Genomic DNA, 24953 nt, shown 5'->3' on the forward strand with positions numbered 1-24953 from the left:
AGTTTAGCCCCAGAAGTTCCTGGCTGACTTAGAAATAAGTATAAAAATATATTCAAATAGATTTAATAGACTTGTTTGAACAAAGATTTGTTTGGATAAAGTCCCTGTTTCAAACAGTGGGGACTTTTCAGATGAGGTTAAATTTCAAAATAAACAAAAGAAATGTGAAACAATAGATTAGCAAGTAGAAAGACAAACCACCTTGATGTGAATGTCATCCTTTACTTTGCCCAATTGAAGAAGGCACTATCTGGGCTCCCTGCTTTGCAAATTTGCCACCAGGGAGCAATCTACCACGAAGCTGCATGTAGAAAAGTGGGCCCGCCTTCACTTGGGGAAGGAGAGACACAAAAGGGCCCTCACTGCGGGCCAATGAAATATAGTGTCACCCTGGGCTAGCGTTACCTGAAATTCTGGAAAATATGATACTAATAGAGTCTGTTTGTTTAATGTTAATAGAAAATAATACCTGTAAGTGCGACATTTGGAGATATCATTAAGGGGGAAAAAAAGCTTATTTGTGATCTAGCTACACAGGGAGGGAAATTTATGTTAAAATTGAAACTTCATAATGCAAATCAATAATAATGATTTGGCACATTTTTCTAACATGAATGAGTATGCAAAAGATTTTAATTATAATTCATAGGATTACGTAAATTGACTATAAAAGTAGAAGAAAAGAGGCTTTGTTGATATTGATAAATTGACAATTTTATTTTTTTTGAGGAAGATTAGCCCTGAGCTAACATGTGTTGCCAATCCTCCTCTTTTGCACTGAGGAGGATTGGCCCTGGGCTAACATTTGTGCCCATCTTCCTCTACTTCATATGTGATGCCGCCACAGCCTGGCGCGATAAGCGGTGCATAGGTCCTCACCCAGGATCCGAAACTGTGAACCTTGGGCTGCCAAAGCGGAGCGTGCAAACTTAACCACTACGCCACTGGGCTGGCCCCTGCAGTTGTTTTTTGACTTGTGCAGTATCCCTTTGAATTCAATGTTAACAATACTGAGCTGACACAAAAATTAGTGAATTTATTTAACTTAGATGTAATTTTAAAATTGGCATGCTTTAGCATAAAAGTCAAATCAATTATTTGTCAGTAAGGATGCAAATATTCAGGAAAATGATTCTTTGGTACTTGATTCAGTTATTGGAACACTTTCAAGTTGGTTTGTAACAACTTGTGTATGTAAATCAACTTTTTTAACTGTAAATTTTATGAAATCTAAATACAGATCAGGTATTTCCAGTGAATACTTAGCATCTAAATTGAAATATATTGTAAGTGTAAAATACACACCAGACTTTGAAGACCTAGTATGAAAAGAAATGTAAAATATCTCATTAATAATTTTTACATTGATTACATGTTGAAATGATAATACTTTGGATATATGTTGTGTTGAATAAAATATATTACTATTATGTATTAATTTTACCCATTTCTTATTTTTTTAATATGGCTACTAGAAAAATTTAAATCATATTTGTGGCTTGCATTATATTTCTATTGGACAGTGTTGTTCTAGCACCTTAATGACACATTAACAAGCAACCAAAAAAGGTCATTTTGGGGGGCATAGATATTAGAAAAAATGCAGAACAATTTATTGTTGTCATTAACTTCCAATGAGAAATAGTGCACATTTGAAAAATATGAGTATAGTGCAGCACAGTAAATAAATATATGCAATGGAATTAACATGTATACTGACACATTTCAAGGTTGTAGAAAGAATGTGAGAAGACGTAATTCATGTGAAAATTCAGATGCATCTGGCACTAAAGTGTGTTATAAACTAAACAGAATTTTATATAAATTAAGTGACAGTAATTCAAATCAAAATGGTTGTCTTTTTAAATTCATGTGCAAGATGTGGAACACTGTCATATGAAAGTTTTGCAAAAAGAGAAGAGAAACTTCTTTCTAAGCACATGCACTGGTTACAATGATTATGTACCTCTAATTATTCCCATTTGGTAAAATATAAATTTTGTATAAAACAAGTTTAAGGCCCATCTGTTTAGTTAGAAATTTGCCTAATGGTTTGAGACGCAGTGATTTTAAAACTTCAAATCAGTTACCAAATAGTAAATAATTGATATCTTCTCATTTAGTATTTATTTCAAAGCAAAAGAATGAAACATAAGTGGAATTCAGAAATAAAACAGGAAAAAGGCCACATAAAAGCATTATTCTCAGCATTTTTTTCCTAAACGCATCAAAAATAATTAGTGTTTTCCCGGGAGTAGAAATCTTATCTTTTAGATACTTTGAAGGTTTTGAACCAAATTACTTCTCAAAATCTTTTCATTAGGACTATAATATATCTTTGGTGTGTGTGTGTGAAACATACTCCAGAATACTTTGGTTTGTTTTTTAACACACGCGATTCTTTTGTGAAGTATAAAATGGAGATTCTTAGTTTAAATTTAGTAATGTTCCTAGATCCAAGGATAACTAAATTATTTTTTTAAATGAACAAAAATTTGTAAAAATAACTTTAGTAAACTTTCTTATAGAAATTCATGGATAATAAATAAATAATAGTCATGTTAATATTTATCATTAACTATAGAAAACATCACAAAGTAGAGTTAGAGAATTACTGGTAAAGAATATGAGAAAAATAACATTTTAAAATTTAAAGCAAAGTTTCTCAACCTCAGTACTATTTACATTTTGGTCTGGATAATTCTTTGCAGTGGGGGTGGTCTTGTGCATTGCAGGATGTTTAGCAGCATCCCTGGCCTCTACCCAGTAGATGCCAATAGTACCCCTTTCCCCTGTTGTGACATCCAAAAATGTATCCAGGCATTGCCAAGTGTCACCTGGCGAGCAAAATCACCCAGCAGAGAACCACTGATTTAAAGGAAAGTCATAAAAATTAGGCAATATTGTTACTTTATAAGCTTTAGTGTAAATATCAATAAAAATATTTCAAAATTATATTGACTTCTATGAATAGCTGGGTTTTAATTTTGTTAGTCTATATTCAGGAATATTAATAAATTATTAAGTACATTAATAAGTGTATACATGAGGAAAAGTCAAGTGGGTAACATGGACTTTCCTTAGCCCAGACAACCTATAGAGCCTTCTCAGGAGTGCATGTAAGCCCCTGGAAGTTTGTAGAGATCTTGGGTGAGGGGATGAGTCATATCCTGTTGGACTTGGGTCAGGAATGTAAGTCAATTAAATGATATTGTTAAAAGATAGGGTGGCCTTGACCATCAGGTGGTTCGAGTCCTCTAACTTCCTGCTACACGTTCAGACTCCCAGGTTGCACTTTGTCTCTTCCTGTCAATAGAAGTGTGTCAATGTGATAAGAGTGCGAAGTATAGGTTTACGGCATTTACTTGGAGAGAGGGTAGAGATTATAATATGAACCCGGAATGTTAATTTAGTAAAATCTTTCACTGTACACTCTTCCTCTATTTGTAATATTCCTTCTTTTAACAAGATTCTGCAACTTACTTCCTGGAAAAGTCTAAAAGATAAGGTTCTAAGAAAGAGAAAGCTGGGGTTGGTCAAGGAAAGCATTACAGAGAAAGCAAGTCATACTGCCGAGAGAGGAGAACAGAGGCTCCTTCTAGAATAGGGTAAGAGTAGTGATTTCTATTCTGCAAGTGAGCCAAGAACCAAGCGCCGAACCTCAGCCTATAAACGGGGATGTTCTTAGATGCCGTTATAGGTCCAAACAGAATTTTCTGGGGGAGATTAAGAGGAACTAATAGTGAAGAAGCTGAACCTCACCAAAGGGTAGAACCAGACTTCATAACTGGACTCGCTAATGAAATATGTTTCAGGCAAACTAAAGAGAACAGAACAAAACAGATCTGAGCAGAAAATAGATTTCCAGAGACCAGAACCAAAAAGACCTCAAAAAGGGACAAAGAGAACTCTTCAGTCTGTGCAGGATAACCTGAAACCTGGAGGAGAATATTTTGGGAAGTATCCAGAAAAATAATCTCCTTATTTATTGATTGTGATCCTGGTGCGGACTCCAGCAGTGCAAAGACAGCTGCATAATGTAAGTTTAAGTTGTCTTTAAATCAGGGCCAGAGGTGTGACCAGTTGTCCCATACCAGGGAGATGAACGGGAAGTAGCCCCTGAGAGGGAGAGAATCCCATCAGAACCAGCAGTCATGCAGAACCACCTCAAACAGGACTGCGTGGGCTGACTGGCAAGCTAACCACTGGACACCGCCTGGACAACCTCTAGAGCAGAAGAATAAGGGCTAATCTCATTTATCTTTTAGCGAAGCCAGAGAAAACATTAGCAATACCTTTTCTATTTATAGAAAATTTATGGCTTCCTCCGGGTTTAGTATTTGTGGTTTAGCTTAATTTGTCTGTTTACATCTGTTTTCTAGTTTGTCTTAGAATAACACCCCCCCTCCAAACAAAGCTGGAGTTTGGGATGGGGGAGATGTACTTCTCTTAGAAATGCCACGCAATAGGAGAAGCTGGGAGCCTTGTGTTCTGTCCCCTTGCAAACTTGGGGAAAGGGAACACAGAAGAGTACATGCTGGCAGAGAAAGAAGTTAAAGGACTAATCCCATATATAATGAGACAGGATGGGGGGATGAGGAGTTGGCTGAAGACTAAGATATGACCCTGGGAGTTTAAGTGGCAGAAGATCCTGAGGTGGAATAACTTAGAGAAGTAGAAGTCTGCTCAGACAGTGACCTGAGAAAGTCTACCTAAGCGTGGGGAGGGAATAGAGTGGGACAAGAAATGGGTCAATTGACACAGAGGAATGGGTAGAAAGAGGCTGACTGTTTGGAGGTGGGAGATAAGACCTAGAATGGGAGATAAAACTATAGAATGTCTCAAGTAACTGGGATATTTGTGAATAAGAAATACATATTTAGTAAAGAAGTGGATCATGACCAATTATGATGAATGCTATATAACCTTCTTAGTGGTTGCAAAAAGTAGAGAGACAAAAGAAAAAAGATTTTTGAGTTAAGAAAAAAATTAATTCTTGGAAAAACCATCAATCACGTCTGCCAATGTGGAAGTTACTCCCCCCACCAAAAAAAAAAAAATCTCCAGGCCACTTGTTTGGTAAATGATTCTGATAAGGTTAACAGTGATAAGTCACAGGGAGTGAACCTCATGCCTCTCACTGAGGTTATGAGATTGTTGAACCCTTAATGATTTCCTGGATGTCCAACCCAGGATTCCTGTGAGTCAAAGAGGCACAGGGCCAGAGAGAATGAATAGTGGGGACACAGGGTGGTGTGCAGCTAAAGCGCCATGGTTTTAGGCACGGAGGTCTGTAAGTGCCCGCTCTTATACTGCACTGGTAATACATTATTATTATGTCACTGCAGAACCAAAGTGCACTCGAGTGGGGTAAATTACCTATGGGATTACTGAATTTACTCATCAAGTGAGAGTTACATACTAAGAGGAAATATGAGGTGAATTTACACATGTAATATAAAATTTGCTTTCTAATCCATATACCTGTTGAGTCATCATTTATATACCTCATGGGCAATATCAGTTGAAAAATAAATAAATCTTCACCTGGCACTGTCTTTGGTACATTTTCAGTTCTTGTAAGAGCTTCTGATTTTCATCTTGTAACTTATTCCTGCTTAGTGCTATTTCACTCACAGCTGATTTTAATTTTTCAATAATGAACTCATCTCTTTCACTGGTTTCACAACTGGGATCTGGTTCACACATCAACAGAGGAATTTCAGAGCTGCCGTCTTCTATGCGCTGTTTTTTACCATTTAGTTGAGTTTGGTAACTTTGTGCCTGTTTCTGAGAAATATGAAAACTGTGTCAACTAAATGGAGAATATCATATTTAAGCTTACATAAAGTTCAAGAATGATAGAAAAGAATTAAGAAAAACATCTTTAAATACGTCATTAGATAATGAAGCTTTGTCCTTTGTAATTCAGTCTTGTGTTTATTCTGAAACCTCAATTTCAGATGGCATAAAGAGAAAACATATTTGTATAACCTCAGGGCAAAGATGTAGAATAGGGTGCGGGTCTTGGGGTAGGGAATTCTTATTCACCAAGAAAGAAAAAATCTTGAAGATATAAAAAGAGGAAAACTATGGATTCAACTGAACAACAGTTGAAAATATCTCTACGACCAAAAATAAACAAATAAAACAAAAACAACTGGATTGTAGAAAAGCGTTGTCAACACATATAACAAGGGATAATAATTCTTGATGTACAAAAACTTCTACACATCAATAAGAAAAAGACAAACAACACAAAAGAAAAATGGGCAAAGTTTATGAACAGGCAATTCATAGAAGAGGAAATGAAAAAGGCTAGGAAGCATATGAAGACATGCTCAACCTTATAAGCAGTCAGAGAAATGCAAAGCAAATCAAGCCAATATTACTATTAGACCATCAAGTTGGTAAAAATCAAAAGACTGATAACATTCCAAGCTGGTGAGAGTATGGGTACTCCCATCACCTGTTCATGAATTGTAAATCACTATAACCTTTTGGGGAGTAAACTGCTAGTATTTATTAAAAATTTGAATGGACATACTCTTTGGCGCAACAATCATATTTAAGATTTTAATCTAAACAAAAGGAAAGTATTAGTATGTAGAGATGTGTATACAAGGATATTTGTTACAATATTGTAATAGCAGAAAACTGGAAACAACCTGAATGCTCATCAATAAGGAAATAATTGAAAGAATTATGGTATATCTACTATATATTGTGATATATTAGGTATAGTATATATACTACATACTATGAAATATTATGAAGAATTAAGTGGAATTTTATGTAGTGACTTGAAAGGATATCCATGGCTGATTAAGTAAAAAAGTAAATTTTTAAAAAGGAAAAATATACAAACTTACACACAAACACACATTGACATGTTTGTACAAACAAAAGAAAACGCATGTAAAGATAAACACCTGTTAACAGTGTTTATATTAAATGGACCAGAATGGAGTAGGGGATGAGGCTATTAATTTTACCTTAGATTATTTTGTTCTGTTGAATTCAGGGAACATGTATAACATATAATTCAAGTAACTTAAAGAAAGAATGAAAAATAAGTATATCAAACAAAAATCGTAGTTTCTTACTGGCTTTAATAAAATTCCAAATTCCTTAGCCGAGTCTCTAAGGCTTATTATGATCTGTATCTAACTCACCAGGCTTACTGCCCACTACCCCTCCCTACTTCCCACAGGGACTTCCAGCCAATTGGCCCATTTTCCATGCCTAGAATTCACCTTTAGCTCTCTTACCTCAGTGATTTCACTCGTTATTTCCATCACCCAGCATACATTCTCTCTTGTCTCAAAATATATCCATTCTTCAAGGTCCAGGCCCAGTCCCACCCCTGCTAGAGAATGTTTTCTGACTACCTCAGTCCAAACTTTTCTCTTACTCCTTGGACCTCTAAAAGGATTTGGATCCTTTCCATTCACCTGTCATTAATTACCAGTAAATCTGTACATGTATGATCTCTATATCTAGGCTATAAGGTTCTTGAGGGCAGGGACCAAGCAATTTTAGACTTTCTAAGTGATTTTCCCACAGGCATGCAAAAACATGTGTTACTTAATGATATAATAACAATGAACTTCTTAATAGCACCATCCTTTAAGACATGTAGACTAAATTCACCATTACAGATATTTCATGCACTTGTGACTTTACCCAGTGTTGGACCCACTCTGGTTATTTTCCTGTAGTTGGCATTTCCATCTGTAAAAAGATTACACGCTGAATGGCAAAGATAGTAATATTTAACCTCTATTTTCTTCTAATTTAGAGGATAGTATTAGATAATGTACCTGAAACTGATCACACTTCTCAGATAATAATTTTTGTTGAGCATCTAAAGAAACTAGATGTGTCTGATATAGTATCTCTTGCTTGTCCCATTCTCTTGACTTTGTTCTAAATTCCTTTAAAAAAAATGGAGGGACAAACATAAATTGAAGAAAATTATTCATTTTAAATGAACAGTGAACATGGCTTCTTTCATTTGTACATCTTTATTCCGAGAAAAAAAGTAAGTCTATTCTTTTCCCATTAGAAAAACAAAAGAAGCATCAACTCACTCATCTTGGATTTACTTACTACATATACTAGGAAAATATGGAATTTGTAACGTAATTCTTGTATTAAAAATTAAGCATTTTATTTGTTAGAAATGTAAGAAGTTTCTCTGATAACAAATGATGATTACTAATAAGGGAGTTTCAAACAACTTTTTGCATCAACCAGTAGTTCGTTTCTATTTCCTGAGCTGACACCAGAAGTTTTTTCCCCTCTTTCATTCTCTACACTCAGTCACCAAACTTGTTCCCTTATTTTTTTAGGGGGTGGGGCTTGGATTATTTTGTGACTCTGTCCCCTGTGGCTTTCAAAGCTACCATCCAAGGTGAAGCCAAGATCAACTCATTCTTGAGAACAGAACAACCATCTCAGGCCTCATTTAGGCAATACCAACTGGGCTAACCTGGGGAAGAAGTGGTGGAACTAGCTTGATACAGCATGCTCAGTTCTTCAAGTTTTTGCTTACGTAGCATACTCATGGAGCATGATTATCTGTTCACAGCTTAACACGAGGAAAGGATATGGCTTTGGGAATGACAAAGAAAACTTCACTGCTTCTCAATTTTGCCTAGGGCTGGCCCCTGTATCTTATCTTTCTGTCCAGACTGTAAGCAACTTAAGGGTTTCATTACTTTTGTATTGCTCACAGTGCCTGACAAAGTGCCAGGCACCACTTATATTCCACGAATGTACAAACAAAAACATGGTATTAATATTTCCTAGAATTTAAACATTTCTCACTAAATTTTGCAAAGAAAACAACATGGTTGGAAACAAACTCTGCGGCTACTAAGTCCATGACTATATATTGTTGCATATAGATACATGGCATGAAAGTATTGATTTCCAGTCATCAATTCAGTAATATTTATTAAGCACCTAGTGTCCACCAGGTATGATGGAGAGAAGAGAAGAGAATTTGGAAATATTTCAGGATTAAAAGAAACAAATTTTTGAAAAAAAATCAGGGAATATATAATAAAGTAGGGAAATGTACATGTAAACAAATAATTTTACGGTATAAGTATAATAATAACACTATAGTATTATTATATATAATTATTATATATTAATTATTATATTATATATAATATATTGTATTATATATAACACTATAGTGTTGTTATTGTATTATATATAATAGATATTATATAAGTATTATATTATATATATAATAACACTATAGTGTTATTACTGTACTTTATTGTACTATATTGTGACAGAGGATGTCTCAATCATCCCAGCCATCTCCAATAATATGTCAAATTGGAACATAGTTCATTTGGCCGGAGTGATTGGTGTTGTTTTCAAGATGGCTGAAAGGACTGGATTGGCTATGCTGGAAAATAAATATGCTAATTTAGAGAATTAAAACTACATCTTGCTTAAAATGAGAAGAACATGGCATTTCATATTTTTTATAGAGATGATTTTAAAGAATATTTGGGGAAATTTTATTTTATAAATCCACAAATCCCAAAACAATTAGTGAAGGGAGGCTACAAATTAGGAGGCTTTTATAGTAATTAAAGGTGACCTGAAATTGAGTAGTGGTAATAAGGCTGGAGGAATATGGATAGACTCTCTTTTAAATATATAATAATACCTTATGAGCAATGGACTGTATTTATTAAGATAAATGGAGACAGTTCATTTAAAGCTATTGACTTTGATTCTGACATTCGACAATTTTAAGTTAAGTAGATGAAAACAGTCTTTAGCAATAGTGACAAATTTACAAACCTAGTAGTGGAAAATAGGTAACAATTCAAATCAATACAAGGTAGGTAAAAAAAACTGCTGTTTACTTTCAATTTAGAAAGGAGTCTTCAGAGTCAGAAGTTAAAATGTGGCCAAGGTTGACTTACACAGTTCATGTCTTTCAGATAATATTAATTTTTAGCATCACCCACCCAATAACCTCAATCTTGAAAATAAATATTTCCCAGAATTCTTTAGGAGCATGCAGAAGCATTAACCTCAATTCCTCATAAAGGAAGGAAACAGGTAGAAATGAGGCCAAGAATGAGGCCAAGCAAGGCTAGAAATGTGTGTCACAGACATATCAGCAGGTGCTTATAATAGTTCTGACTTTCTTGGTTTTACAGATATATTGGTTTCAAGATTAGTGAGCAAGTACAATATATCCAGTAGTTATGGGGCTATGCAGAGACCTAGAGAGCTTTATAAGGATTTTTGCAGAGACTGGAGGTGTCAGCCCAGGTTCCAGAAGGACTGTAGACTTGCCTAAATCTCCAGAGTAAGTTCTCCATGGCTGGAAAACCTTTTCTGGGTTTTTAAGGTTGACACTGTGTCAGGGTCATTAAAATTAGTGGAAACTACATTATTTTATATATATATATATATATATATATATATATATATATATATATATATATGTATGTATGTATTTTAAATCCCTCTACTAAATATTGAGAGACGGAATGAACATTTCTTTACTGATTACTGCATGTATGTCAGGGACTCTATAAACCTCCACTTGTAAGACAGTTTTAACTTTTTATTATGAAAATTTTCATGCTTACATAAAAGTGGAGAGTAAAACAAACTCCCATGTACCCTTCACCCAGTTTAACTACCATCGACTTAGTCCATCTTTATTTCGCTTAACCTCCATCCTTTTTTGTTGGACTATTTTAAGGCAACTTCCAGACCTCATATATTTTCACCCCTAAAGCTTCAGTGTCCATCTAAATACACACACACATACACACACATTTTTTTTCTTCCATAACCACAATGTCACTGATAAGATATTTTTATCTCCATTTATTGGTGAAAAAAATGGAATCTCTGTGAGGCTAACAGCTTGTCCGAAGGTCACAGGGCAAATAAATGAGCCAGTCAGGACCTGCTTTAAGTTATAAACTGTCACGCTTTTCCACTATAGCATGCTGCTTCCCACTGCTCTATTACTATAGCAGGGTATAAATGTTTGTCCCAAAGGAAAAACAAAAACATGCTTATATATAGACTAAAACTAGAACAGTCCATCTCCTACATATTAATTTTTCAGATGGCTTTAAGTAAAAGCAGGTACATGAAGTGTTTCCATAATTATACAGATTAAACTGTGTCTACATAATGTGCTTAAAATTTTTGTATAAGTATAAACATATCAAGTCATATTTTGCTACTAATTTCCACTATAATTTCATGAGATATATTTTATGTAAATATTTAGTTCCCTAAATGTAAAATATGCACACACACAGCACTCAATATTAATTTAAGGCTTTTTCTTTGAACAATTTATATGAATGTGGTTCTTTCACTAAACCACATGTGATGTTAATCAAATGGATAATCAGTGACTTGATCTCTGCATTTTTAGTGAAAGCACATGTATATTACAGTGCACATCTCTGGGCATCTTCTGTAAGACAAGGATATTTCTAAAGCCAGTCTAATTACACCACTGCAAGAGCCAGGGGGTTATGCATAGTGCATTTTCCTAGACAGTCAACTTTATTTAGTGGTAGTAATTTTGTATTTAAAAAAATGTACATTCATTATTCAGCAGAATATAAAATTTGCAGCAATTCATTTTTTTATTTTTATTTTTTTTGTGAGGAAGATCAGCCCTGAGCTAACATCCATGCCCATCTTCCTCTATTTTGTACACGGGATTTGTCACAGCATGGCTTGATGAGCGGTGCATAGGACCGCACCCGGTATCCGAACCTGAGAACCCCGGGCTGCCGGGCCGCTGAAGCGGAGTGCATAAACTTAACCACTACGCCACCAGGCTGGCCCCTAAAATTGGAAGGAATTTAAAAACTAAAACCCAAGACTTCCAACAATTTTTTTTTTCTGTTCTTAAAAATATTTTGGAGCAAAAGTTTGAGAAGGACTGTTAGTTGAAGAGTAAGATGATAAAGTATGAAACAGCGCAATGACAATTAGAAAGGGAGAAGAAGAAGATAGGACACATTAGACAAGGGAAAGGGGCAAATTGGGCTGAAATATGACTAAGAGAGAGGAACAGATCAAAGATTCTTAGGAGGTTTCTACCTGGGTGATTGGAGGTACAGAACCATTACCTATCAACAATGTAGAAGAAACTGAAATTATTGGCTGGGGGTGGGGGAAAGCTGAGGTTTAGTGCGTGAACAATGAAAGAAATTGAGTGGGATAACATAATAACGGTCAACTTGACGTCAATTAAAAAACAATAATTGAACAGCACTGGGAATTCAGCTAAGGTTAGCGACTAGCAATTTATTGTAGAATCTAGCCATGATTTCATTACCTGTAGCAGAAATGCTCAAGAGCTAGGGAAGCAAAATACCTGGTTGGTTTTTTCCAAGCTTGGAATGTTAAGCGGATAACAGCAAGTGCATCCGTGACACAGTAAACTATTCTAGGGAATTGAGATTTTAGAAGTTCTGGGTGCTACGGGGTAGCAATACTGGAATGGCACTATCTCTTTAAAGAAAAAACCCTGAGACTTCAAGCCCTGTCCTGAAAACTGTTATGAGGCTTCACTGGGATTTAAGCACCTAATAGTTAAACAGCCATTAAAAGATTTATTAGATATTTGCTTTAAGTGACCCCAGGGATGTCCTTCAATTTCATTCAACATCTGCAGTTTCTTTGAACTTTTTTTTTGGCTCTCCAAAAATGCTGATATATATAAAAGATGTATAAATCAGTGATGTTTTAATTCACTAAGTGCTTGAAGGGAAGGTGCACCAAGAAAATATGTTCAATGAGAAGTTGATTTGTAATGGCGTTTGTTACCACAGTTGAACGTGCCGTTGTCTACACTAGAGACAAAGAGCCCGCAGCCACAACAATCAATCTTTAACACACAGGAAGAAACTCAGAAAACATAGCTCACCTCTAATTTCTGGTGCAAATTGCTCATTTCAAAGGGTGTTTCTTCTTTGAGGTGAGGTAATTCTTTTCGTCGAAACTTATTTTGTTTCATTTGGTGTAATCTCAGTTTTTCAAAGCTATTAGTTAGTTTGGAAAACTGTAAAAAAAAAAAAAGAGAATGCTAACACTTTACTATTACTGGTTATTTCTAACTTGATTTCACTATAGTTTTTGTCTTGTGTACTTCTGAAAATTTAAATTGCGATTAGAAAATGCAGTAAAGCTTAAATGTTCCAATTAGTGAAGATAGAACCAGTTATTAAAACTAAATTGTTGAAGCTGAACACAATTCAGCTTTCATGTAAATTTGGGACTTCATTAGCTGCACAGTTAAACAATGATTCACTTGAAAAATGTTTTGTTCAGTTTTGTTTTAACCATATGTAGCAAAGCTCACAATTTCAAAAAAAGCCAAGTTTTTTCTCACTTTTATTTAGTGCCATCTTGTGTTGACAATTTTAATTTCAGTAACTCAGTCTATAAAATAACTAGCTTATACTTTATTCAAGAAAACTGCAGGCCAGCCCGGCGGCATAGTGGTTAAGTTTGCGCGTTCTGCTTTGGTCGCCCAGGATTTGCCGGTTCAGATCCTGGGCACAGACCTACTCACCACTGGTCAAGCCATGCTGAGGTGGTGTCCCACACAGAAAAACTAGAAAGATCTACAACTAGGATATACCACTATGTACTGGGGCTTTGGGGAGAAAAAAGAAAAAAAGGAAGATTGGCAACAGATATTAGCTCAGGGCCAATCTTCTGCAAAAAAAAAAAAAAAAGAATCTCGGTGCAGAAGTGAAGATGCTGACAGCTTTAAAAAAAAAAAGAAAACTGAGTACTTAATTTAAAAGATACGAACAACATAAACTACTTATTCATGTTGATATGTTTACATAAATTTAAATATCAAAATTGATGTAATCTTTTTCTTACCAATAATTCTTTTTATAACTTAGACTCTATTATTTTCTCTGTTTTTTATTCTACTTTCAAATAATAGATTAAAAGCAACATGGTCTATCAACATTGTGAGGAAATTTCTATATAACTATTTACAAAAGTTTTTGTTTTGATTTTTTATTTTGAAATAATTATAGATTCACAAGAAGTTACAGAGAGATCACAAGAAGTTACAGAGAGATTCTGGGTCATCTTCACCCAGTTTCCCCCAATATTTACATCTTATTGAACTATGGGGCAACACCAAACCCAGGAAATTGACATCAGTACAATATATGTGCATAGTTCTATGCCATCTTATCACAGGTGTAGATTTGTGTGACCACAACCACGATCAAGATACAGAACCATCCCATCAGCACAGATCTCCTGGTGCCTTTGTAGTGACACTCATCGCCCTCTTCCCCCCACCGCTAAGTCCTGGCAACCACTAATTTGTTTTTCCATCTCTATAATTTTGTCATTTCAAGAATGTTATAAAATGGAATCAAACAGTATATGACCTTTTGAGGTTGGCTTTTTTCACTCAGCGTAATGCCCTTGAGATGTATGTGTGTATCAACAGTTTGTTCCTTTTTATTGCCCAGTATTATCCCATGATGTGGATGTACCACAGTTTGACCATTCACATATGGGATCATTTTGGTTGTTTCCAGTTTTGGGCTATTTCAAATAAAGCTATGAACAATTGTGTCTACTCTATCTGATATTAATGTAGTCACTTCTGTTTTCTTTTTCTTTCTGATGTAATTTTTAAAATGGAGGTATAATTCACCCTTTAAAGTATCAATTCATTGGTTTTTGTATATTCACAAAGTTGTGCAACCATCACACTATCTAATTTCATAATATTTTCATCACCTTGAAAAGAAACCTCATACCTATCAGCAGTCACTACATACTTCCTCCTTCCTCCAGCCCCTGGCAACCACCAATCTACTGTCTGTCTCTACAAATTTGACTACTCTGATCATTTCATATTAAAGGTATCATAAAATATGTGGTCTTTTGTGTCTGGCTTCTTTCACTTGGCATAATGCTTTCAAGGTTCATCAATGCTGTAGCATGAATCAATACTTCATCCCTTTTTATGGCCAAATAATATTCCATTGCATGGCTGTACCACCCTTGTTTATCCATTTGTCAGTTGATGGACATTTGGGTTGTTTCCATTTTTTGGATATTATGAACAATGCTGCTATTAACATTTGTGTGCAAGTGTTTGTGTGGATATATGTTTTATTTCTCTTGAGTATATACCTAGGAGTGGAATTGTTGGGTCATATGGAAACTTCATAGTATATAACTCCAAAGTTAAAATGTTTAACTTTTTAAGGAACTGTGAAAGTGTTTTCCAAAATGGCTGTACCATTTTCCATTCCCAATGGCAATGTATACGGTTCCAATTTCTCCATATCCTCACTGACAACTTGCTACTGTACATCTTTTTTACAGCCATCCTAGTGGGTGTGAAGGGGTATCTCATTATGGTTTTGATTTGCATTTTCCTAATGACTAATGATGTTGAGCATTTTTTTATATGCTTATTGGTGATTTGTATATCTTGAGTAGAGAAATATCTATTCAGATCTTTGCCCATTTTAAAATTTGGTCATTTGTCTTTTTATTGTTGACTAGTAAGAGTTATTTTTTTATTCTGGATACTAGTCCTTTATTAGATATACAATTTGCAAATATTTTCTCCCCTTTTTGGGTTGTCTTTTTATTTTCTTGATGATGTCCTTTGAAGCACAAAGGTCTTTTAATTTTGATAAAGTTAAAGTTATCTAATTTTTCTTGCGCTTTTGGTGCCAAAACTAAGAAACCATTGCTTAATCCAAGGTCACAAAGATATACTCCTATGTTTTCTTCTAAGTGTTTTACAGACTTAATTTTTAGCTCTTTGATTCATTTTGAGTTAATTTTTGTCTATGGTTTAGGTAAGGGTCCAACTTAATATTTTTGCATGTGAATATTCAGTTATCCCTTCACTGTTGAAAAGACTATTCTTTCTCCATTGATTTATCTTGGCATCACTTTGGATTAACATTTGCATGCTATATTTTTTCCATCTTTTTACTTTTAACTTACCTATACAGTTATATGTGAAGGGAGTTTCTGGAACAGAGCATATAGTTGGGTCATATTTTTTTATTTACTCTGTCAGTCTCCATCTTTTAATTGGTGTGTTTAGACCATTTCCATTTAATGTAATTATTGATATGTTAGGGCTTAAGTCTGACTTCTTTTGTTTTCTGTGTGTTCTCTAGTTTTTGGTTTCTCTGTTTTAGCTTTCCTGTCTTCCACAAGGTTACTTGAACATTTTTTAGAATTCCATTTTGATTTATCTATAGTGTGTTTGAATATATCTCTTTGTATAGCTTTTTTAGTTGTTGCTCTAGATATTATATTATATACACATAAGTTATTACAGTCTACTGGTGTCTGCATTTTACCAGTTAAAGTGACGTGTAGAAATCTTACTTCTCTTTATGTCCCTTTACCTTTCCCAATTATAACATTATTGTCTTAAGTATTTCCTCAACATACATTAAGAACCACATTAGACATTGTTATAATTTTTGTTTCAGCTGTCAAACAATTTAGAAAACTCACGAGAAGGAAAGTCTATTGCATTCATCCATGTTTTGACTCTTTCCAGTGTTTTTTCTTTCTTCCTGATGTCTCAAGATTCTTTCTTTACCATTTATTTTCTGCTAAGAGAACTTCCTCTAGTCATTCTTTTAGGGTAGGTCTATTGGTGACAAATTCTCTTAGTTTTCCTTCATTTGAGAATGTCTTGATTTCCTCTTTATTCCTAAGGATATATCTCTGGACATAGAATTTTGCGTTGACATTTCTGTTCTTTCAGCAGTTGAAAAATGTTCCACTTCCTTCTGGCTTCATGGTTTCTGATGAGAAGCCCGTCATCTGAATTGGTTTTTCCCCACAGAGAAGGTGTTACTTCTCTCTTGCTGTTTCCAAGATTTTTTCTCTGTCTTTTACTTTTCAGAACTTTGATTATGATGTGCCCTGGTGTAGATTTCTTTGGGTTTACCATGTTTGAGTTTCACTCAGCTTCTTGAATCTGTAGGTTTACATCTTTTGCCAAGTTTTGGAACTTTTTAGCCATTAATTATTTGAATACCTTTTCAGTCCCACCCTCTTTCTTCTCTCTTTCTGATACTCTTTGACACAAATTTTCAATCTTTTTTTATAGTACTACATGTCCCTGAGGTTCATTTTCTTTTAGTCTATTTTCTCTCTGTTGTTCAGATTGGGTAATTTCTATTTTGCTATCTTCAAATTCACTGATTGTTTCCTCTATCCTCTCTTTTCTGCTTTTGAGCTCATCCATTAATTGTTTTTAGTTTGGTTACTGTATTTTTCAGCTATAAAATTTCTAATTGGTTGTTCTTTATAGCTTTGTTTCTGTGCTAAAACTTTCTAATTTTTCATTTGTTTCAAATATGTCTGTAATTGCTCACTGAAGCATTTTTATAACAGTTGCTTTAAAATCCTTGTCAGATAATTCTAATATCTGTATCAACTCAGTGTTGGCATCTCTTGATTGTCTTTTCTCATTCAACTTGAAATCTTCCTGGTTCTTGGTATGATAAGTAATTTTTTATTGAAACCTGGACCTTTCTGGGTATTGTGTTATGAGACTCTGGATTTTATTTAAATATTGTGTTTTAGCAGTCCTCTTCTGACAACATTCCAGCAGGGAAAATACAATGCTGCCTCATTAGTGCCAGGTGGCAGTGGAAGTCCAAGTCTTAACTTGGCCTCAGAGGGTAATCCGGGGGAGGTGTTCTTTATTACTGTTGAGTGGGAGTGAGAGTTCAGGCTCCCCATTAATCTTTCGCTGACACCACCTTGATCGGAGGGACATAGGTGCCTTGTTACTGCTTCCCACATGGTCTTCACTGACACTGTAGTGAAGGTGAGCGGCCTGGTTACCACTGAGGGGTGGTGAACATCTTGACTCCTCGTTAGGCTTCCCCTGATACCATTCCAGAGAAAAGGGAGCAGGGTGCTTATCACCACCAGATGGTCACACAAGTCCAGGCTCTCCACATGGTCTCCACTGACATCACGGGTTGAGAGAGGTCTGATTAACACCCAGTGGCTATGAAAGTCCTGGCTCTCCACTCAGTCTTCTCTGACGCCATGCAGGGGAGTGGCCTGGGTTCCCTCCTTATAGCCTGGTGGGGGTGGAACCCTAGGCCGTCCACCCAGTCTTTGCTGGTGGGGTGGGTGTGAGCTGTAGTTTTTTTTTTTTTCCTGTGGTGTTTGGCTGGAGCAGAGCAGTTATTGTCTAAAAGTGTTTAATCTTGCTAGGCTATCTTTTTCCTGGTCTTTTGACTGCAGAGAGCAGGCTTTCCTTGGGAGTCTTTTTGTTTGTTTGTTTGTTTGTGTCCATTGGAGTGTCTGAGTTGCAGGCTTCTCTGTTACCCAGTCTGGGTATAAGAGGTAAAAAAACATCCCAGGGAACTCACCACTGTGTCATTCCTCGGGTCCCAAGGTCCTAGTTGGTCTGACTCTTCTCTCCACTTTTCAGAGTCTTCTTATGTTTTTTATAAATAATGTCCAGGGCTTCTAGTAGCGTTTAGCAGGAGGAATAGGGAAAAGTATGTCTACTCCCTCTTTCTAGAAGGAGGAATCTCAAATATATATATAATTTAATTATAGTTTTATAATGGTTAGGAGGAGAAGAAAATACCTCGCTTTAAAAAAGGAAGCAATTTCTACAAGAACGCTTTGACAGAGTCGAGTTATTCAATGCAGAGTGTGGTCAAGCATATCCTTAAGATATTTTAGGAAAATGAAATTGTAAATAAACCAGGAATTTCAAAGAAGGAAGCAGCGTGAGCAAACAGCAACAAAAGCATGTTGCCACAAGACACCATTTTCTGGTTAGAAAAATGACATATTACCAGCTATTATGCAAACCAAGTCAAGTACATAGTACTTTTCTTTTTCTGTCTTTCTCCCTCCTCCCCTCTTTCCTTCTCTTATGCTCTCTCTCCCTAACTCTCTTCCTTCATTTCTTTTAACAAGAGAAGAAAAGAGAAGAAGAAAACTGCAGTGGGAGGAGTTGGCTGTTCTCTCAATAATAATGTAGTGTTTCCAAAGTGTATTCTATGAAACACCTGTTCACAGGGTTCACGCTGCAACACCATACTCCAATATTAGTAGATTTTAGGTTTAAAAGATAAAAGGGTTTCATGGTCAAATATGTTTGGAAAATGATGGATTAAAAACGCTAAACAGATTTGTTTAAAGCAGGACTTCTCACAGCCTCTAATACGCTAATGTGTGCTGTGACTATCCAGGAGCAGAGAAGGAGTAAACAGCATTTCCTCCACTCTGGGCATTACTGTTCCACAGAACAAATTCTTGTGAAGTTGCCATAAAGATATTTGTTGGTTAGCCAGCAGCCAAGTAATAAGATAGAGCTGAAAAGCATCAAATGGCAAGAAGTCATATATTAAATGCTGCTCAGCACCTGTAAACAAGGCCCCAAACCATTTTTTTTTTTTTTTTGGTGAGGAAGACTGGCCCTGAGCTAACATCCGTTGCCAATCCTCCTCTTTTTGCTGAGGAAGATTGGCCCTGGGCTAACATCTGTGCCAATCTTCCTCTACTTTATATGTGGGTGCCTGCCACAGCATGGCTTGATAAACAGTGCATAGGTCTGTGCCGTGGATCCGAACCTGCGAGCCCCGGGCCGCTGAAGCAGAGTGTGTAAACTTAAATACCACGCTGCTGGGCCAGCCACAAGGCCCCAAACTTTTTAACAACAGACATGAAAAAAAATACCCAGAAATTAAGGATTTGGTAAGCAGTGATTGAACTAGGTAAATAAAATTTAGAGATGGTATTTAACTTGTATCTAGATTTCTGCATTTTTTCAAACTTATTCCAGAATGTGGTCTTTTTGTTTATAGTGCACAACTATAGTGATTTAATATTTATGTTATTATTTTAGAGCTTTATCTTTATAGAAAAGCAAGGCTGATTGACTTAAGTGTTAAATGCTTGGAGTCAGCTAGAAAAAACCATATGAAGTTTCATAAGTCAAGCTACCACCTAGTGGCAGCTGCTTAAATTGCTGGCAAAATGTCTAGGTAGATTTAAGAGCTAGTCTTATAAGATCATACCTATCAAGCGGCATCAAATATTCCAATCTTAATGGCTGAATCCCTAAAGAGGTACTTAAGGAGGAGCATTAACTACTTTGGGCTCCTTTATATTATCATTTATGAAATCCTTGCACCCCAAAAAAGTTGGTTGTAAAGTAAAATTTCATAATCAAACCATATTTCCAATTGATTCATTTACTAAGTTAAGCAAGCATATAGCATCTACTAGACCTGAGAAGCTCAGATGATTATTGCCGTATGTGCTATCTGTGGTAAGAGGGAGAAGACTTTTTCTCGCCAGCACAGCGGGGAGATGTAAGGATAAATAAGAAAGAAATCAGTATCCCTCTCATCACATACGCGGAAGCACTGTCATTTATGAAACAGTCCTACCAGCAACAAGGTAGTAAAGACTAGTGTTGTTCTTTCAATTATCTATTACATAATAGCAAACTTCCATGTTTTAAATTGCCACAGAATAAAGGACTAATAATGACTACGAAAGGTAATTTTGCTTTTTTTCCGTTGTTCACATAGCAGATTATTATCATACAATTAATCAACAAGTCTCCTGATAAATAGACAGCTATTAGTCTAGTACTGTGCTAACAGTTAAAGGGATAGGAAGTTGACAATCCAGTAAAAGAGACAAAATCGATACATATAAAATAATAAAAGGTAGGGCCAAACATATAATCTTGTAGATAAAATACAAGAACTTTTGCTTGTATTAAAAACAATTCATTTGAATAAAACTAACACAATTTTATAGGTCAAACCATATACCAAAATGTATGATATTAAATTGTAAAAAGTTTCCTTACTTGAGCTTTTAGGGTTTGTAGCTGTCCTTCGTAATTCTGAGTCATTGCTAAGTTACATTTTTCCAGACTGTCCAACTTCTGTCTAAGTAACCCCACCTGCATTAAGAAGAAAATTTAATTTTGCTTTTTCTGTATTTTGCCTGACAATATGAGAAAATGTGCAAAAGAGGAGTACAATGCAAATAAAACTGCTGTACCAAACCCAAGAATAAATATTTGTACTGAAGTTCTTAAAATAGCTATTAATAATTAAATTCACAAAAACCAAACGTTGCTAGCACGATTCCACTGGGTACACATGAGACACTACGGTATGGATGTTTGACAAAAGATCCTTATCACCATCACATTTTGAATTAAGCTTTAGAATTCACTTTGCATTATCTTTTTGGGAGGCTTATGTCATCACTGCTCAGGCAGAACCTCTACCGGCACACTTCAGCTTTCTTTCAGGCTCCACTGCCTTCAGCGGGAGCTCTGCTGTAGTGGAATTATGGAATAATGTAACATTTAGGTAGTTAGTTCTTAAGAACTAACACGTTAAAAAGAAAAACGTCTAAGAGCAGTTCTTAAGGATTCGGCTTACAGAATTTGTCTGCTTAAAAAGCAGGTGAGGGGGCGGGCCCAATAGCATAGTGGTTAAGTTGGCACGCTCTGCTTCGGCGGCCCGGGGTTCGCAGGTTTGGATCCTGGGCATAGACCTACGCACCACTTACCAAGCCATGCTGTGGCAGGCGTCCCACATACAAAGTAGAGGAAGATGGGCACAGATGTTAGCCCAGGGCCAATCCTCCTCAGCAAAAAGAGGAGAATTGGCAGCAGATGTTAGCTCAGGGCTAATCTTCCTCACCAAAAAAAAAAAAAAAAAGCAGACAAGGCACCTGTTCACATATCTGTGTCATTAAAAGAATAGAAGTGAGAAAATAGTCTCTTACATATGCCAGGTCTGAAGTCCTGCCTCTATTGTGAAGGGAAACCAGAGGCCAAAAACTAAGTTAACTGTGTCAAACTATAACATAGTTAACCCTGCCAAAAACTAAGTTCCATTGAGAGGCCAATAAAGGTAGAAAAATTGTGGCTGAACAAGTTGACTGATGATGTTTTAGTATATGATGAGTAGACATTTCTCTTATGCCTCACCCCAAAGAAAAATTCACAGGCACAAAATTCCACATTAGATAAAGCATACGGTTTTCCTGAACTCCTCTCCAGGCCTGAGAGCACTCAGACATGCTTTTACAATCACCAGCTTGGTGGTAAGCAGCCTCGCAGGGGCCAAGGGCACTCCTCTTAAGTGGGTGCCCACGAGACACACACACCCCCTTCGCCAAAGTCTTTTCTCTCTCGTCCTACAATCAAATCTTGACATTTCACTTCTTTCAGGGAATATTTTTCTAGCAGATTAGAAGAGGCAAATGCTCCTGAATTCCGCCTCGTGCAAAGACACAGCTTTGATGACTACTGCTTTGTTTCTACAGCAGCAAAAGCACTGACATCTTTGCTTGCAAACATTTATTTCACACATATAGTGAATGTTTGTTTACTTTTCTAGATGGCATTGACACTATATGCCTGCATCAGAAAATTTCTATGTGTTTAGGCTCTGCTTGTCACTTATCTTATAGAACATATTTAGCACACTATGACAAAATTTCAAGCAATAAATTCTATTGCTAATGCCTGATAAAAAGTATGTGTAATGAAAAACATATTCTGATAGAATAAATTCTATTTATAACAGTCTGAGGAATTAACAATTTATTAACACACATATTCAATACCTCTTGACCTTTCTGATCCAAACAAGTTTGTGCATTTGCCAATTCTTGATCCCGAAGATCTAATCGTGTCTCCAAAGCCCGCATCTTCCTTTCCCAATCCAATTTTTTGTTGCTTACCATGATGTCAATTTGTTCCATTAATTCCTGAAGCTCAGCCTCACAAGGAGAAGCTCTGGCAATTATAGAAAATTAAAATACATTTAAAAAGAGTGAAATGTGAGGAGAAGAAAAATTATTATATTGCCCTGAATAGCTTTATCATTATTTCCTTAAATTGTCCAATTATTTAAATAGGAAGAAGTCCAAAAGCTAGAGGTTAAATTTAAAATTAAAACTAAAAGCTAATTTCAGAGTTAACAGTGTACAGTCATGTACTGCATAACAATGTTTTGGTCAACAACGAACCACACATATGACGGTGGTCCCATAAGATTAGTACCATATATCCTAGGTGTGTAGCAAGCTCTACCATCTAGGATTGTGTAAGAACACTCTATGATATTTGCACAATGACAAAATTGCCTAACGATACATTTCTTGGAATGTATCCTTGGTTTTTTTTGTTGCTGAGGAAGATTCCCCCTGAGCTAACATCTGTGTCAATCTTCCTCTATTTCGTACATGGGTCGCTGACACAATATGGCTGCTGATGAGTGGTGTAGGTCCGCGCCCAGGAACTGAACCTGGGCCACCAAAGTGGAGCATGCCAAACTTAGCTACTATGCCATGGGGCCAGTCCCACAGAATGTATCCCTGTTAAGTGACACATGACTGTATATAAATTTAATTTTTTTTTTTTTCGTGAGGAGATCAGCTCTGTGCTAACATCTGCCAATCCCCCTCCTTTTTTGCTGAGGAAGACTGGCCCGGGGCTAACATCCGTGCCCATCTTTCTCTACTTTATATGGGATGCCACCACCGCATGGCTTGCCAAGCAGTGCGTCGGTGCGCTCCCGGGATCCAAACCGGCGAACCCTGGGCCGCCGCAGCGGAGGGCATGCACTTCACTGCTTGCGCCACCGGGCCGGCCCCTACATTTAATTTTCTAAATGACATTTTTTAAAGTATAGTTCTGTCATAATATAATGCAATAGATTGATAAAGTCACTGCCTGCATTTCTCTTCCTAGTGCAGATGGTAGCATATGGGTCTCCCTGACCCAAAAGTTTTGACTTAGACAAGGGAGTACTAAAATGAAAACACATTGTGCTGATTATGTCAGAAATAAGGTCGCAATAAAGATAGTTAAAAAAATAAATAAATAAAATAACATTTTTTAGAGTGAGCTAATTCTAAGGAAAATTCTAATTATGAAAACTGGTTCAATGCTCTTACATATAAATATACATGTACCTATGTCTAGCATACCTTGAGGAGGTTTGATGGCAGGCAAACTAGGACGTCAAGTGTGCCTGTCAGGGATAGCAGAGCAAGCCTGGGCTAGGTAGGACCATATTCTAGGGTACCACATGGGCTACAGTGCTGCTCCCCCAGGAGGGGAACTTGGTGTGATCTGGCTGGTGTCTGGAAGTAATCTGATCAGGCAGGTACGGGCAGAGTAATGTAAGTCTCTAAACATTGGGGATACTATTAGTCAGATAGGTGGCAATATCTTGGGTCTAGGAAGGTCTACTGTGTTTGAATCAAGACGCTTGGTAATAGCTGCAACTATAGAGACTGAGAGTTGGTGAGAAGACAGATTGCTGGGTGATCTGATCCCAGGGCAGGTTCTCTTTCAAAGAAGCTGCAGCGCTCCCCAAGGGCCTGGTATAAGTCCAGTCATTCAGACTGGATACGTGGGCAGATGCTGAAGCCTCAGACTTCAGCCTAAGGAACACACAAATGTCCAGATTAGAAAAGCAAGTTATTTCAGTACCCATTCAATGGTGGTGATAGGGCTGCTAATATATTTGTGTAGCTGGAAGGGAGGCAGGTGCAAAATAACAACATTTCCTCCATTTAGTTTCACCAAATCAGAATTTTAGGGTTAATTAAGGATTATTTAGCATTTTGAAAAACGCTAAGGCACAGAGAGGTCAAGGTCACGTATTAATTAGTGGAGGAGCCAGAACTGGAGCATAGGTAGCTGCTTCCCACCTTAAGCTCCTTCCTGTATACCGCACAGCAAAAGATACGGTGTTTTGAATAGATCTTGCTTGAAAAATATAGTACAAATTAGCTCCCTTACAACAAGGTTAGAAACAAGTATTAGAACTCAAAGAATTCAGAATTTCCAGAGTCATTTTCTA

The 24953-nt window shown here is 36.3% G+C and overlaps 1 protein-coding gene across 1 annotated transcript in view; it reads right to left on the reverse strand.

Moving 5' to 3' along the window:
• The window catches only part of DEUP1 (deuterosome assembly protein 1), a 90059-nt gene that overhangs the window by 42222 nt on the left and 22884 nt on the right, over positions 1–24953 (reverse strand). The window contains exons 2-5 of the mRNA XM_058544520.1: positions 22705–22876; positions 20924–21019; positions 12956–13090; positions 5548–5790 (exon numbers count right to left, since the gene is read on the reverse strand). Coding sequence (XP_058400503.1) covers positions 5548–5790; positions 12956–13090; positions 20924–21019; positions 22705–22876 — 646 coding nt within the window. The remainder of the gene's footprint in view (positions 1–5547; positions 5791–12955; positions 13091–20923; positions 21020–22704; positions 22877–24953) is intronic.

Source organism: Diceros bicornis, chromosome 7, assembly GCF_020826845.1.
Source record: "Diceros bicornis minor isolate mBicDic1 chromosome 7, mDicBic1.mat.cur, whole genome shotgun sequence".
NCBI lineage: Eukaryota > Metazoa > Chordata > Mammalia > Perissodactyla > Rhinocerotidae > Diceros > Diceros bicornis.